This window comes from Schistocerca piceifrons, chromosome 1, assembly GCF_021461385.2.
Source record: "Schistocerca piceifrons isolate TAMUIC-IGC-003096 chromosome 1, iqSchPice1.1, whole genome shotgun sequence".
In the NCBI taxonomy this organism is placed as follows: Eukaryota; Metazoa; Arthropoda; class Insecta; order Orthoptera; family Acrididae; genus Schistocerca; species Schistocerca piceifrons.
In genome coordinates, this window is record NC_060138.1 from 224,283,117 (window position 1) to 224,300,939 (window position 17,823).

The following is a 17,823-nucleotide window of genomic DNA, read 5'->3' on the forward strand; positions in this document are numbered from 1 at the left end:
ATCTCTTCAAGATATACATTAAACAGCGGTGGGGAAAGGCAACAACCTTGTCTAACACCTCGTCCAATGCTGCTTTCTTCTGACATTTCATTTCCTATACTTATCCTTACTTTCTGGTGTAAATATAGACTCTGTATCAGTCGTCTCTTTGTCCAATCTACTCCTTTCCTCTTCAAAATATCCATCAGCTTGTTCCACTGAACTCTGTCTAGGCTTAATATGCACAAACACAAAAAAATCTATATAATTATTGTTGTTATTTTGTACTTAACTGCCGGCCGGTGTGGCCGTGCGGTTCTAGGCGCTTCAGTCTGGAACCGCGTGACCGCTACGGTCGCAGATTCGAGTCCTGCCTCGGGCATGGATGTGTGTGATGTCCTTAGGTTAGTTAGGTTTAAGTAGTTCTAAGTTCTAGGGGACTGATGACCACAGATGTTAAGTCCCATAGTGCTCAGAGCCATTTTTTGTACTTAACTGAAGTTCATCGTCATGATGATAGGCAAGAGTTTCCTGTTGTTTTGATAGTTTCAAAAGCTGTTTATGAATAACACAAACATTTTTTATATAAGCTCAATGAAGTATTGAAGGGATGTTTGACATGTCTTTATTTTGCGGCCCTTTTTTTTTGGGGGGGGGGGGGGGGGGGGGGGGGAGATTGCGTTTTCTAGTGCTATATGATACATATGTCTTTTGTTATTACTTTTACTACAAAGTCCCTCTGTTTCACATTACAATCAAGAATTTTCTTATAAAACCTGAAGTAAACACTGATAATTTCAATTTTGCTATAAATACTATATACTTTTAAGTGACAGATAGGAAGATAACTATGCAGAACAAAAATGTTCCGTAGATTACACTTTCTAGGCAGTTAAGCTCTTCTGATTTTAAGGGGAATCTAGTTAGAAACTGATAGCATATACAAATGAAGTGATTTTGAGTTATCACCCACTAGGCATACATCACACTGAACATACAGGTAATTTGGTTACAGATTTGACTGACCAAGGCTACTTGGAAAACTACTGTAGTCTACACTTAGTTGTGATAGTCTACGGTAGCCTACAGTAGTTTTACAACACTGGTTGTGCTTGTCGCATGCCCCTCCACACTGCCGTACAGTAGCACTGTTGGCAAAGAGTGACAGCAATTGGTCAGTAGTGAACAGTTCCTACACTCTGATTGCAGTGCTTAAATGTGAGGCCATATGTTAGAAAAAAGCTATCATAAGTGACTCTTTTTTAACATCATATCTCCTGAGCAATGTGGCTGAAGTTGTCAGCTGAAAACAGTGTATAAAGATTTGTAAGGTTGAATAACAGAAGTATAGTGTGTCCAAAATTACTTTAGGATTGACTCTTCAGCAGGAGCATGTGGAGGCAACAGAACAGAGTTTCCATGTCCTGCATAGAACACGTGCATAATCTTATCTTTCATTCAGATTGCTCAAACAGGCAAACTATTCACTTTATGGGTATGAAAATTGCAGAAATGTGTTCTGGAAGAGTTACACTACATTTTGATTTTAGTTTTACGTTAATATGTTAATAATTAAGAAAATATACAGTCAGTTTACGAAAATGCATTTTTTCATGTTTTTACTGAATTTTCAATATGTGGTCAACTTTTTTGTTATTGAAGTAAGTTGAATACAGTATGTGAATGAATCTCTAACTTTTTAAGGTCATCACTTACATTGAGTTTGCTGTGGTAGGTGCCTTGTCAATGACAAATGAATGGTAAAGAGCATTACCTAGAACAATTGATGACAATTTTTGATGATTTGACATTAGTGAATCTTCGAACCACTTTGTAAATGTCACGTGCTTCGTTTCTTCATGATAATTTCCTGTTTTCCTTGATTTAGAAAGCAGAAGGCAATTTGGGGGAAATCTTGCTAAGTGCCTTTGTGAAGAAGAAGAAGAAGAAGAAGAAGAAGAAGAAGTCTGCCCCCCTTGCCAGACGGCATTGCCATTTTCCGTTTAGCTGAGTCCTCTGTCCAGCCATGCTTGACAATGTGACCAGAATTGACCCGTGTTTTGTCAAGAAACATGACTTCATAGATATTTATGCTATGATGCCCCTTAAAAATTGGCAGTGCCTTGCAGTTATATCCTCCTCCTTCATCGACAGCTTATGGCTACAGAAATGTCCATATTAAAATCCCAGGTTGTGTTAAACTTCAGACAAGGATGTGTTGACTTTAGTGAAAAAGTTCTTAGTCTTTAAAAGTGACCAACAGCCTCCCGAGTGCCAGATGTTTCTTTACTGCGATAGTAATCATAAACATGACGACGAATTCTATCCTCTGCAAACAAACTGATGTTGGGAATCCACTTATCCATATGATAGTTTTTTTCTAGCTGTGTTAAGTTCGACAGTTCTTCAGCTTCCTTTTCTTTGTCAGACATTTCCATCTCTATCTCTACAACAGTGTTTTTGTTTACATTCAAAGCTGCAGCAGTTCTGTCGATTACTTTGGTAATGGAGAGCAGTGGACCACCATTAAGTTTTTTATTCTTAAAGGAGGCACGTAACCTGCAAACCATTAACCATTTCTCTGGTAACATGCAAACCATTAACCATTTCTCTCGACTGGCCTTGTAAGGCAATTCCCTCAGAATGACATTAAAATTTTCCACTAATAACTTTAGACGAACTTCCCACTGACATCATTGGGTACCACCCTATGAATAACGGTAAAACACACACACACACACACACACACACACACACACACACACACACACAGTCACAGGGCACAACAGTCACAATCACTTCCGCCTTCACCGTCAATCCGAAAGTAGTTTTTGTCAGATTATACCTTACATGACAGGAGGAAAGTCTCATTTACATATTTTTCTAGGCATTGGTACAATGTTAATAGTGAACCCAATCTGTGCTATATTATTAATTCAGTACTTGAAGGTACCATCTAACATAGGTAACTTTTAGTGAAAGTTATTTACCATAAAGGTTCACTGTACTTATTTTGTTGGTATAATTATACATAGACTTTTGTTTCAGGATCCTCACCAGCGGTACAAGATGGAGCCTCTATATGCTAATAAATGCAAATATTGTCCAAAGAGTTTTAAGAAGCCTTCCGACTTGGTACGCCATGTCCGTATCCATACTGGTGAACGCCCATATCAATGTAGTTTCTGCAATAAGTGTTTTACAGTGAAGTCAACATTAGACAGCCATCTAAAGACCCATGGAGGGCAGAAAACATTTTCATGTCATGTATGTGGCTTCTTCTTTTCAACAAAAGGAAGTTTGAAAGTACATATGCGTCTTCATACAGGTAATCTATATAGTTACACCATTTGTTCCTTCCTTGTGCATTATTAGATTAATTTAAAATGGAGTTTCGATTTTAAAGCTTGTTACAAGAAAATATTTCCAATCCGAAGAATTTTACTCAGTTTCTTTCTTCCTTTCAAACACCTGTCATCTTGCCATGTGTAAAATGTGGTGTTGAGATTTCTTTTCTTCATATCTCCAGAAAGAGCATTTCCAGTTAGTGAGCTATCATTTCCAAGAACTAATTTTAGAGCCTTTATATATACACATGTATCTTCCCCACCCCCAGCCTTCCTTTTCATTCTGTCATGGGTCTCCGACATGTAGATAGTACCAATGGTCTGACTAATAGATGTTACTTAGGTTACTGGACCTTTACTACAGCACAGATGACCTCTTTTTTGTTGACATGTAAGTTACATTTTGTGGTACCAAAGTTTTTTTTTGTGTACACCATTAATTTTTAAATTTTCCTAATTAGTTTTATGCATAATCATAAATTTCAACAATATTATGAAAAGGATAGATAGGTACAAGGCCATAGCCACAGCGCCATAGTCATCAGCCACGTTTATGTGACTTGTGGTTGTGTTAAAGTGTGTGTGCTTTCTATTTCCAAAGAAGGCCTTTCGGCCAAAAGCTTAAATGTCTAGTAGTATTTTGATCATGTCTGTGTGCAACTCAGTGCCTTGTCTGTATGGTGAGTAGCAATCTATCTTTCTCATAATATTATTGTTTCTCTATCCTGGCCTATTTGTGGTTCAATTATGAATTTCAAGGTTTTTTTTAAATAAATTCCTGTACTAAATATCAATTTAGCCATAACTTTGTTGCTATGGAAGGGTTTGACAGGGTTACTACCATGTAATGATCATTGTCTCGTGGCAATTGTTTTTTCTTTGTTCTTTTTTTCCCAGCCCTCTCTGAGCTTTTGTCATTCAGTGTTGATAGGATATCAGATCATTCAATGCAGATTTCCTACATGTGCGTGGTTTCTTGAACATACCTGATACCCTAAATGGTTTCTGTATGTTCAAAGTTAACCTCAAGTACTTGCAGCATTTATCAATTTGAAGATGTTTTTAGGTTGTACAGAAATAAAAACTGGCAGGTATTGTTCACAGAAATATGAAGTAGAAGATTTGCTTGATAAAGCTTATTTCATACAGATCAAAGTTGTTGCAAGTCTCATTCAAGATAATCAGTTGCACATTTTCATTTACCAAAGCTTAAGGTTGTTCATCAACCTGAATGAGAGAAATGATTTGAAGACTTGAGCAAGTGCTGCCCAATCAGCCTCAGTTCCTTGAACATAAAGCCGTCGGCACATGGACCGTGCTGCCGAATGTCAACATTGAGCTTGTACAGTTCAACGTGCTGCTGAACACTCAGGAACATTGCGACTTGCGCACACGACACTGTTTACTCAACAGGCGCACATAAAATTCCCACATTAGATCTATTAAAATGCGCATTTCCTCCATTGTCCACATCCTAGTCACATTGTTCTGTACATAATACGCACAAATACAAACTACAATATCGATGTACATGTTTTAAGACAAAAAGGAAAGTACCATGTCCAATCAGTAAGGACACAGCCTTATAAAAGTTCCATTACAAATAGTGCAACCAAATTTGCAATAGATAAGATAAATATTGTTTTGTCTTTCTCACATTTTTGTAAAACCCTAAGGTCATTCGTACTTGATCACTGTTCCTAACCAGTGGCAGAATTTTTACGACATGTGAATTGTGAAACTTAAAAGAAAAAGGAACAAAATAACTTTATACAAGTAGCGCAAGCTGTCCTGTAGATTAAGCCAATCGGACAAACTCTCTCCTCATAAAAAAGTAAACTTATATTTACATAACATCAAATATTGTAGTATATACTTACATTGAACTAGTAACAAAGCATCAGAACCTATTAAAAAGGCGAATTTTAGGAAAAAAATATTTAGACGTGACGAGACTGAATCATCAACGCTATTCACCACGCTTAAAAGACAACAATTCATTAATGGCCAATTGTAACATGTTGCCACTTGCTAAAAGCTTTAATTGTAGCTATGTTACTAATTAAAATTTAATTATAACAAATTGTACCAAGAACAATGTGTTTTTGGTGGATCCTCAATGTGTCACTGCCTTCAAGTGGCATACTCTCATAATACGCAAGTTACAATCATTCTTTTGCCATGAATATGATGTTTCTCATTATTTTATTGCAATGAATCACACAGTTAACTATGGGTTTTCGAGTGATTCTCAATTTTCTGGTACTCGGAAATCGCATATATACGTAGACGTGAACTGAATGCCCCTCACAACTCTGTGCATGTGACGTAGGTGGCATTTGATTGGTCAAAGCTCAGACGCACACTCAGAATATCTGACATGCTAGATATTGCTCTGCACATTTGGAAAGACTCCCAAACATGCTATTCCACGCAGAAAGTCGGCATGATTAACATTCAGATGCACGGTCTGTGTGCCGACGTCTTAAGGCCAGTGGAGTTAAAGGATACTGTTTATTAGTCTTCATTGTTAAGCCTACATAGGAGTCACTTCGAGGTGAAGTGTTTGTTCTTCTTCATATTTCCGTACAATGAATTTATTGCCAACATACCTACACGACATTGTAGTTCCGCAAGGCACTGAATCCGGTGCCTTCTTCTTGAATTGCTACTTGAAGAATGTGGCAACCGCTAGACATAACAGACTTCATGTGAATAATGGGATTACGTTAAAACTGAAAGTTGTTATTAGATCTGCCCCTTTGTTTCAGTAGGCAGGAAACATTTATTTAACAAGTATGTAACTATTCTCACACAGTGTGTATCAGCTCATTCTAGTGTTTTGTATATCAGTAGGCACAGCAGACCAATATGTAATTGGTAGTTTGGCTTTGTGCAAAATACTGCCTTGTAAGGCAGATGATTGATGGATGCTTTTGTGTTGCTGATAATGGTGACGTAGTCTTTGGCATGATTACAAAATGTTCAAATGTGTGTGAATTCTTACGGGACCAAACTGCTGAGGTCATCGGTCCCTAGTCTTACACGCTACTTAAACTAACTTGTGCTAAGAACAACATATACACCCATGCCCAAGGGAGGACTCCGAACCTCCGGTGGGAGCAGTCCCAGACATGGTGCCTCAAACCGCACAGCCACTCTGTGCGGCGATTACAGAACTATCCCCTTTGGAGGAACAGAGTTTTCTTAATTCCATTTGGCTCATTTTGTAACAGTGCATTTTTAATAAGAGATCAGTTTCTTGCTGAAGCTAGTGAGCTGTTACTCCTGCAACTCTGTGTTGCATTCATTCTCATGCATCCATATGTAATGCTCTCTTTTTCCAAGTCACAATAGTGAATTTTTCAATTCTAATAAATAAAATATTTCAAAGAACGAGCTGTGGGAAGATACCACTTCCTGCAGCAGCAAGCAATAATGTTCTAAATACCATATCCAAAAATTACCTTGAGAAGTTAGTTGGCGAACAGATTTGTAAGGGTAACGCCTTGAATCTCGTGCTTACATACTGGCCTGAACTCCCCAACTTCGTTGATGTAGAACAGGGAGTAAGGCAGTTACACAATTAGGTTAGAGTTGTATTAATAACTACATTGACATTACCACAGACGCCGATGCAAGCACCTCTGCAACCGCCGATACGCTCCCTTGGTTGTGGACTGTGAAGGGAAAGGTTTGCAGTGGGAGGGGATATAAGTTAGTGTGCACCCTCAAGAGCTCAGTTCATCAGTAGACTTGACAATGGCGACATGTCTGATTGCCTAAATGTACCTGTTGGACACTATGGATGAGAAATACACCGGTGGACTGTTTGGTTAATAATATTCCATTTTCAGGCACAATATTTTTATTTTCTAATTACTGTTCGTCATATTTTGGAGCTACACAACTCCATTTTCAATTACTGTATAGACATAATGGTCATTACTTCTGATTTAGGTTTTCACTTAACAATAAAAAGTCAATGCAATTGTTAGATGTAATAATAAAAGTGTCTCAGGAGGAATTAATGAGTGAAAATGCTAGAGTAATGACACAAATAAAGTGCTGTATATATTACTTGCATTTGCCCATGTAACATTCATCTTCTGCATTGGTGAAAAACTTCCACATTTGCACTTACATTTTGAATGGTTTAACAGTACTATGTGACTCAAATGATGCTTATTTAATCTTTGATGCAGTATCAAATTTCATATTGTTTTCATTTGCATAGATTGATGAAATAAAATCAGAAATTAAAAATCCATTAAGGGAGTGACAGTTAACAATTGAATATGTAAGAATGTAAACCCAAGTTATTAACTGTCAGTACTCTAATTTTTAATTTCGTATTTTATTTTGTCACTCTATGTAAATAAAAATAATAGGAATTTCAATACCCATCACATGACTGTAACATAAGGTAAGTACACATCATTTGAGTTGTGTACTACTGTCATAAACATGTTAAATTGTTTAAAATGTAAGTGCAAATATAGAACACTTTCATTAATGCATTAATGCATTATGTGGTCAAACTCAGATAATTGTTGCAGTACTTTATTTCTCTCATTTCTTTAGCATTTTTCTCTCGTTAACCCACCTGAGATAGTTTTCTTGTTCCATCTAATGATTGTGTTCTTCTATTACTGCTGTGTGAAAAACTAGTGCTCATTACATCCACCCACACGTTGAAAATGGAGTTGTAGCTCTGTAACACATTGGGCTGTAATTAGAAAATAAAGATATTTTGAGTGAAGACAGAATGTAAGTCAGTAATAGCCCATGATCTAGTATCTATTAATAACATAAATTATATCATTACTATGACTGTCATTTGGAATGTAAAGGAAGGTAGGAAGATTTTCTACTTAATAACTGCAACGAGGAATGGTGTAAGATTAGCTGAGCAGTCACCGTCGCTCATCTCAGACACTAAAAATGTCAAGTACAAGTGGACAAAGTTAGTGTTGTACAATATGTCTTCAACAGATATGTGCCAAGCAAAGTTTTGAGGGGTGGGAAAGACCCACTGTGATTCATCACCATGTTATAAAGCAACTTTGAAAGCAGTGTGTTTCCCCAAATATTTAAAGCTTGCAAAGCCTTGTAGATGACAAAAAATGAAACAAAACTTACATGAAAGAGAGCCATCAGCGAACCATTCAACAAATTTAGAAGTAACTTTGCTATCAGGTGCTTTGACAGGACACCCAAAGAAGTTTTGATCTTCCATTATATCAATAAATAGATAAAAGCTATCTGTCAAGTCACTCTATGACCATACTGGTACTGAAACAAATGATGACAGAAAAGGTCAAAATACTTAAGGCAATTTTCTGAAATTGCTTCTCTGATAGAGATTGTAGCATGTGCAGTTTCTTCTTTCAGCAGTCTCAATGAATACAAAAATGGCAGATGATGAAACAAATAACTGTAGAACAGAAATTCATAATGAAAAATCTCTCAGCAAAAGACAGACGAATGGATCCGATCTGATGAGATACATACATAATTCTACACAAGAGTGTGTGAAAGAAGTTTCTCAACTTTTAGCAGCAATGTATCATAGGTTGCTGGAAGAACTAACCATTCAAAGTGATACTGAAAATATGCGGGTGATTTCCATTTTCAAGAAGGGTCACTAAAGAGATTGTACTGAAATTAGCCAGTCAATTAACTAAAAATATGTTCCACTGCTTCAGTATCTTCCTTTGATGTAGAGTGTTGCTTTCCTGGTGAACCAATAGGAACTGGAGAACTTATAATCTTCAAAACATTGTGAATAGGAATTGAGCCCTGATGGCATTGTTGCTGTCCTTCAGCCAGCTGGTCAATGTGGTAGCATAAAGTTCACTACAGTTTCATTTAACTCATAACTGGTGTCTATAATCCTTGCCAACCACCTGTCACAGTCATTCACACACGCCACAAACATCCCCCTTCTCAGGTTGTGAATCTGAATATTATTGTGCTGTTTCTGAGGTGTTGGCCAAACAAAAGAAATTTCTTCTTTCTTGCTCCTTAAAGTGCGTGCAATAGGAGTTCGTCCATCACTTTGAGTCCAAAAATGTTTCTTCTGAATTCCTTTCACAGGAGTAGTTTGTTTGGACCATTCTTCTTTTTTCTACTCACAGAATTCGATTTCCTCTTTAGACAAAAGATTGAGGACTGTGGATGTGTAAGATTTCACGACTCTCGTAAAATCCTCAGCATTCTGAATCACAGCTGTATTTGGTCTGGAAAGATTGTTTTGTAGCATAGTGCTTCAGCAGGCCTCCTACACCATCATTAGGCCCCTTCCCATGACCAGTAGCACTGTATAACCAGTCAGTTGGCAAAAATGACTTACTCAGTTCAAACAGCTGGTAACGGTTTTTAAAATGACTAGGGAGCACTCTCAGAAATAATGATCATCTTCTCTGCCCCTGTTTGCAGTTGAAGAATTTTGCGTATTGCTAGCAAAGCATATGCTGAGTCATATCCTGTGTCATCACTTCTAACTGCAACACTTGTGGTCTTGTTTTGAAAATATGTCACTTCCATAAAAATTGAAACCTGGTCAATACTCCAATGATACCCTTTTACTTCTTGCGGTAGAATTGCAGACCAGTTCTCAGCAAAATCACAGTGAAGCACTAAACATAGTTCTTCAACCTGTACACACCCTTTCACTTCTGTAATGTGTTGTTGTTGCAATTTCTTCAGATGCTGGTGTGTTATGGCTTTCACTGACCATTTACCAAGTTCATCAATGAAACTGTCAAACGCAACAGTTTTCTTATTTAGTTTATTTTCCTCCCATGTCACATATGTAATTTCTGCATAGTTATCTGCTACGTCTTCCAGGCCAAGTGTCTGTAAAGACAGTCCTCCCTTCCCAGGGTAGTCACCACATTCTTGAAACAAACAATTCTCTCACTTTAAGTCACATACTACTAATGACTTCACATGCGCAACCAAAGTGTCATATGTCATGCACTCCAGTAAATAATTCAAAGTTACCACACGAAAGTTCAAAATTCGCACAGTACACACATAAACAGACATTTCCAGGTGGGTGTGGAACTACCCACTTATGTCATAGTGCATAAAATTTTGATCTTCCAATATGTGAAGTTGTATAGTTGCTCTTATGAATTGCAAAAGTTTCTTTAATACTGCAAGTCATGTACCTCTTCACTCCACAACTTTTTGACCTTCAACTGTTACAGTTATAGTGTCTTTTTTGGTGGCACTCTGGCAAGAACAGTCTCGTTTATCTTCCATATAAAATGACTGCACTATTGGAACTTGAGCTGCTTCTACAGGATGGCCATAATAGGGATCTGGTCTTCCAAAGACTCCTTTTACAAACCTCACATTTCTTTATTTGTCTGCTATGTACTTTGATACTGATTGAATGTGGTTCAAAATTGTTTTCTTTGAAAATGTCTCTAGAATAATAGTTAAAACTTGCACCTTTTGACTGTAGGATGCACAATATTCAACAGCTGAATTGTATTTGTGAAAAATTCCTGGCAAGAGGTGCAAGTGTGCTTTGGTTCATTTTCTTCTGAAGATTGAATTTCTACTTTGAAGAGTGTGGTCAGTTTTGCTGTAGTGTATTCATCCATAGCTTTTGTAATTTTTCTGCACTTTTGTGATGCATAGAGCTTATGACTCAACGTCACTTGACACAGTTTCTTAACAGGACTGACACCTAAACACCTACCTCATTAGTTGTCTGATTCAGGATATTTAATTCTTCCTCTATTGATGCAAAATCTCCATCTGCACCATGGCAGGCTTCACCTTGTTCAGATACAATTATTGTTGTTATTCTGTCAAAACATTCAGAACACAAAAAGTCATCACTGGAAACATCTTCACTTTGAAACAAAGTTTTCAAATGAGAACAGTTATTCTCAACCTGAACAAAGTCTATTGGTTTTTATATATATAATCACTAACACTATGTGATCAGAAGTATCCAGACACCTGGCTGAAAATGGCTTAGAAGTTCATGGTGCCCTCCATTGGTAATGCTGGAATTCAGTATGGTGTTAGCCTGTATGCCAGCTTCCACTCTCACAGGCGTAAGTTCAGTATGGTGCTGTAAGGTTTCTTGGGAAATGGCAGCTCGTTCTTCGCATTGTGCTGCACTGAGGAGAGGTATCGAAGCCAGTTGGTGAGGCCTGGCACGAAGTCAGCATTCCAAAAGATCACAAAGGTGCTTATAGGATTTAGGTCAGGACTCTGTGCAGGTCAGTCCATTACAGGGATGTTATTGTCGTGTAATTACTCCGCCACAGGCCGTGAATTATGAACAGTTTCTCAATCATGTTGAAAGATGTAATCACCATCCCCGAAGTGCTCGTCAACAGTGGGAAGCAAGAAGGTGCTTAAAACATCAATCTAGGCCTGTGCTGTGATAGTGCCGCATAAAGCAACAAGGGGTGCAGGCCCCCTTCATCGTCGCTGAATTTTACTGTTGGCACTACACATGCTGGTAGATGACGTTCACCGGGAATTCACCATACCCACACCCTGCCATCGGATTGCCACATTGTGTACTGTGATTCGTCACTCCACACTACTTTTTTCCACTGTTAAATCGTCCAATTTTTACGCTCCTTACACCAAGCGAGGCATCGTTTGGCATTTATCGGCGTGATGTGCTTATGAGCAGGCGCTCGACCACGAAATCCAAGTTTTCTCACCTTCCGCCCAACTGTCACAGTACCTGCAGTGGATCCTCATGCAGTTAGGAATTTGTGTGTGATGGCCTGGATAGATGTCTGCCTATTACACATTATGGCCCTCTTCTACTGGGGGTGGTCTCTGTCAGTTAACAGACTAATATGAAAACCGTATGTTTTTGGGGGTGTCCGGATACTTTTGATCACATAGTGTATATCACTCTTTAATGGGTATGCAAATAGCAAGCACACATCACTCTCCTGTGGCTCCAGTCAGATGACATTTCAAACAGTCCTTTTCACAGAACTCACTGGATGGTCTCAGATTTCTCAGAAGCGTCTTCAGTAAACAAATAAGCACTGAACAACTACACTGCAGAAACCTGCTATGAAAAACCACAAGAAAGAAACTGACAAGAAACTACAACAAAGTGTAAGAAATATCTGCAACAATGAAAGTCAAAACAAATAACTGCAACAAAGAAAGTGATAAGAAATAACTGCAGCAAAGACAAAAGAAATAAACATTGTAACAAAGAAATTAGTAAGAAACAACTGCAATAAAGACATACATTACCCTTGAAAGTTAAAAAAAAGATTTTTTTTAAAATAAAACCTGTCCAACTTAAAAGTGGAAGCTCTCCTTTACAGAGACTATAGTACTACATGGTACTAATCAACAGAACAGAAATCTAAATTTCTGAATTGGCATTTTTGAAAAGAAAAAATTCTGTAAATTATAAAAAAAATTCAAAAGTTGGCAATAAAAGAACTTTGACAGATGTCCAAATGGAGGAGGCCTGTGTCTCGCGGCAAGGATTTTTTTGGAGAAAAGAAAAAAAAATTACATGTTTCTTACTTACTCCCGAATTTTAACATAAGCTAAATTCAGTAACATCCTAGATTATGAAGGTATCCCCCCTGCCTGAAGCGATAAGGATTATGCCTATCTAGTTTATACATCGGGCAGCATCAAGAATGTGTTGTCAAAATTTAACACCCTCTGCCTCTTATTCGGTGAAATTTGAAAGTTCTATGTAAATCACAAGTTTTATTTAAAATTAATTATGACTATTAACTGTAAAAGATGGTTGTCAGTGAAGGGGTGTGTGTGTGTGTGTGTGTGTGTGTGTGTGTGTGTGTGTGTGTGTGTGTGTGTGTGCAGTCACATGAGTAGCATTATAACTACAAACTATCAATAAAGAAATGAAAACATTAAGAAAATTGCAGCATAATTTTACATTGCTTGGCTCTAGTAATACGAGGTGTAGAAGTATGAAACCGGAATTTAGGAGCTGTAATGGCTGACGACGAATGCCAAATCGCATCAACCCAAGTTCCATACATCGGTGTCTGTTTCAAACCTGTAAACATGTCGAGTTTTGTGCCTACGAACTATTATTTGCAGACAGCATTGGTTTTCTGCTATGATTTGAAGGAAACTCCTGCAGAATTGCGTTGAATGCTTGTCGAAGCTTTCGGCGAACATGCTTGCGGGAAAACACAGTGTTTCAATTGGTTCAAAAAACTCAAAAGTGGTGATTTTGATGTAAGAAACAATGAGCATGGGAAACCACCAAAAAAGTTCAAAGACAACGAGTTGCAGGCCATATTGGAGGAAGATGATACTCAGACTCAACAGGAACTCACAGAGCAATTGAATGTGACACAGAAAGCTGTTTGTTTCTCTTCAGTTGAAATCTATAGAAAATGTGCACGGGGAAGGGGGGGGGGGGGTGGAATGGGTTCTGCGTTAACTGAATGAAAGACAGCAAGCAAATCAAAAGACCACTTGGGCAATGCTGCTCACCAGGTACAGAGAAAGTGGTTTCTCCACGAATAGTGACAGATGATGAAAAATGGGTATATTTTGAGAATCCTAAGTGTCGTGTAAATCATGGGTGACTCCAGGAAAATCATTGACATCCACTGCAAGACCAAATAGCTTTGGAAAGAAGAGAGTGCTCTGTGTTTGGTGGGATCAGAAGGGTGCCATCTGTCATGAGCTACTAAAACCTGTTGAAACCATTAACATTGATCGCTACCAACAGCAAATGATTGATTAAAATCGAGCATTGCATGAAAAACGACTGGAATATGGAAAAAGGCAACACAATCATATTGCTCGACGATAATGCCCCATCACACACCGCAAAACAGGTCAGGAGAATGATCAAGGCATTCAGTTGGGAAGTACTAAGGTATGCGGCTTATTTTGCAGACTTACCGCCATCCGATTATCATCCATTTGCGTCACTGGGAAATTCTCTTGCTGAACAACGCTTCATTTCTTGTGAAAATGAACGAAAATGGCTCGCTGACTGGTCCTCTTCAAAAGAACAACTTTTTTTTTTCATGGCCTGCCAGAGAGGTGGGAGAAATGTATAAATAGCAAGAGATTATTTTAAATAAAATATTGTCTATCAGTTTCAAAATACAGACATGTAATTATTGCAACTAAATTCCAGTTTCATGCTTCTCCACCTAGTATTTTCCAAATTTTGGATTCGACCAACTCATACCAGTTACAATTTTGCAAGAAAAAACTTAGAAGTAAATATATGTTAAGTGTGTCTTATAGCCTTCATAATAATTTATTGAGTACAGTCTGGTCATGAAAATGTGTTAATGCAATATTAACTTTTTCCCCCTAGGAGCCAAACCATTCAAGTGTCCAGTGTGTGACGCAAGATTTCGGACATCAGGGCACCGAAAAGCTCATCTTGCTTCGCACATTAAAGAAACCAGTAGACTGAACAGACAAAGAAAGCAGCCTAAACCTGTGAAGGATCAAGAGAAAAATACTGAAAATATGGTAACTGAGAGAGAGATACACCAAGCAGAAAACGAAAATGCAGAGGCAGATTTGAACAATTCCACATTTTTAGTCACTGGAGACAGTTCTCAAGTTGTCAATAACTTCCAGTTTCAACTAGCTGATAGCTTTCAGATAGATACTTCAGGGAATCTGATACCTACACAGGCCTTACAACTGGACGAAGCAATTCTACAACAGATACAAGCTTCCAATATCATTATTCAGGCACCAGGAACGGAACAGAGTGTTTGTCAGGAAACATTTCAAGTGTCAACGGATGATCAAAATTTGGGCACTGTGCGTTTTGAAATACCTTTTATAAATGTTCAGCAGACATCATCAGATAATGTGACAACCACCAGCGACATTGTTTTTAATGTTGAAAGTGAATTAGATGTTGATATTGACAACAATGCTTCTTCATCAACTCCCTCCACAACTTCACGTTTCAGGGTCAGTGACAGTCGCAAAGGTGGCAGATCTCTAGTGCCTGTTGGTGGTCAGAAGAAGACAGATGACGATTTCTTTGTGTATCATGACTGTCAAGTGTGTGGTAAATGGTTCTCAAAACCAAGTCAGTTACAACGGCACGCTCGTATTCATACAGGAGAGCAACCCTTCCAGTGTACTGTGTGTAACAAAAGATTCAATCAGAAGGATGCTTTGAGTATACATTTAAAAAGTCACACAGGTGAAAGGCCATTTGCTTGTCAGTATTGTGATTACTCCTTCACACAAAAAGGTAACTTGAAGACCCACATTAAGCGAGTTCACAGATTCAGTTGTTCTGAGCTTGGGACGAAAGGTCCACCTACACCCAAATCAGGTATTAAGTTAAAACCTTCAATAAACAGTGAAACTGACGTTGATAAAAGCCTTGATCTCGATAGAGTTGTTGATGACTTGTTTCCTCAGATGAACAGTACTTTTCTTACAGACCCCTAATATATAAATTATTTGCATGTTTGCATGCATTTTCCAGTACAAATATTGTTTACATCAGAAATGATGTTACAACTGCCGTAAATATTTATAAATGTAATGCATTTGCAGAAAATGTAATTGTATATTTGTATTGTAAATATATTTTGAAATTGTGATTTTTCTTTGCTGTTTATTTATAAAATATTTTTTTTACTTTTATTGTATTTACTTAAAAAGAACTTGCAGTTAAATACTTTTACATTAATAAAATATGTATGCAGATTGCTTATAAACATCATGAGTGTGTGTTTCTGTATTTTTTTATTACAATGACAAACAGTCATCTACAATTTCAAATTACTGTGTTGGAAATCCCAGAGGAATATTCTTCACAATCCAGTGGCACATTTCAATAATACCAGCATATATGTAACTTGTTTGACTGAGTGCTTTTGATAATGACTCTGCCTTTCTCTTTGGGTAAATATGTTGACAGTTGGGAAATGTTTGCGTATACGTAGTATTCCCAAATTAATTTACCACCTTCACCTGACATAAACCTTGTCTGTGTAACACCCATTGAGAAGTGGTATAGCGAGATCAGCAACCATATCTCCAAAAATATAATTTGCAAACTGTGCTAGGTAGAAGAGAGATGCACTGCTTCCCTGAAGTACAAATTTTTGCTGCAACTATTTGTTTGAAGAGTGTGACCTATGCTGCTGATAAATGTGTAGCATTTCATTGAACTGATAAAATAAGAACACTCATTTTGGAGTGAGACTTTGATGTCATTCAGTCACTTTACTAATGGCTTCTAGTGTTAATGTTGTGTAACAATTCAGATCAACCTGTCCACTACAGCCTGTCAGGAACTCAGCAACTACACTGATGGATAACTTGAGTACCATGTCCCGCTGTTCAGAGCAGGTAGCATGGAAGCAGAGGCACTGTGTTGTAACTCAGCAGTTAACTATGGTGCAGCCTGAGGTTTTGCATGTGGTTACATAAAACTGAATTGTATATAAAATGCAGTGTTTTATGATTCACCTGTGAGTGTAAATAATGGGGAGGCAGTGAATTCATTCACACTAAAATGATCAAAAACTAAATGTATGATTGCCGGAGCCAGACACCTGTGGGTAAATAGTGCATACAATTGCTGCTACTTAAAGATACGAGAATTATGCAAACAAATGTATCTAATGTTTAAAGTACACTCATCCACCTAGCAAAATGAGAAAGCTTCAGTTTCCCGTCTGTACTTGTAAAAAACCTGAAAAATTGTCATGTCTGTTTGAACACATTTCCCCAGAACTATTTGACAAATTTTCATGGGGTTCTGTAGGTAAGTTAAACTTAGTTTAGGGCAACATATAGGCTTCAGTTCATTAGAATCGAATCAAAAAAAAGATTTGTAATTGAAAGTTTTATCCATACTAATATTATAAACGTGAAAATAACTGTTATGTTTTTACAACCAACCTGCTGAACTGGTTTTCATGAAATGTACAGAGAGAGCGTGAATCTTGAGGAGAAACAAGCTACTTTAGAATGTGTGTAGGACAAGATACTTACTTATTTGAAGAATAATATGCGAATTAGGGAAAAATATTTACTCTTGGACTTTTTATCTTTATATACTTGTGAAAATGCTTTTATTGGCTGAAATATGTATGTGATAAGATTCAAAGTAAGAGTTCTATGGTTATATGATCTTCATTGTGTTTAATCCATACTTCCACACTAATTGTTCTATAATGTACATTTCGCAGTGTATAGCTACTTCCGCAGCACGATGCATAGATGCGGGCTCCTGCACATACCCTTCTGTCTGCAATGCTCAGCTGCAATGCTGTGCATGGCGAAGCATTGTGCATTGGGGCAGCTTGGGAGGGAGCAGAATGAAGTGCACATCATGAGCTACACTTACCCGAACAGACACACGTAAAGGCAGCTGATTTTATTTCCTGTACAGCATCTTATTTACTCGCCATCACTCATCGTAACAAAACCACAGATATGTGAGTGCAGCTGCGAGCAACAGCTAGTAGAGAATAAAATAGCATTT

General features: G+C 37.7%; 1 protein-coding gene across 1 annotated transcript in view; it reads left to right on the plus strand.

The window, feature by feature from the left end:
- The window catches only part of LOC124792233 (zinc finger protein 236-like), a 231,929-nt gene extending 216,058 nt beyond the window's left edge, over positions 1-15,871 (plus strand). Inside the window, exons 25-26 of the mRNA XM_047257923.1 lie at positions 3,028-3,307; positions 14,665-15,871. Of these exons, the coding sequence (XP_047113879.1) occupies positions 3,028-3,307; positions 14,665-15,773 (1,389 nt within the window). The 3' untranslated portion in view covers positions 15,774-15,871. The remainder of the gene's footprint in view (positions 1-3,027; positions 3,308-14,664) is intronic.
- Positions 15,872-17,823: the final 1,952 nt, after the last annotated feature.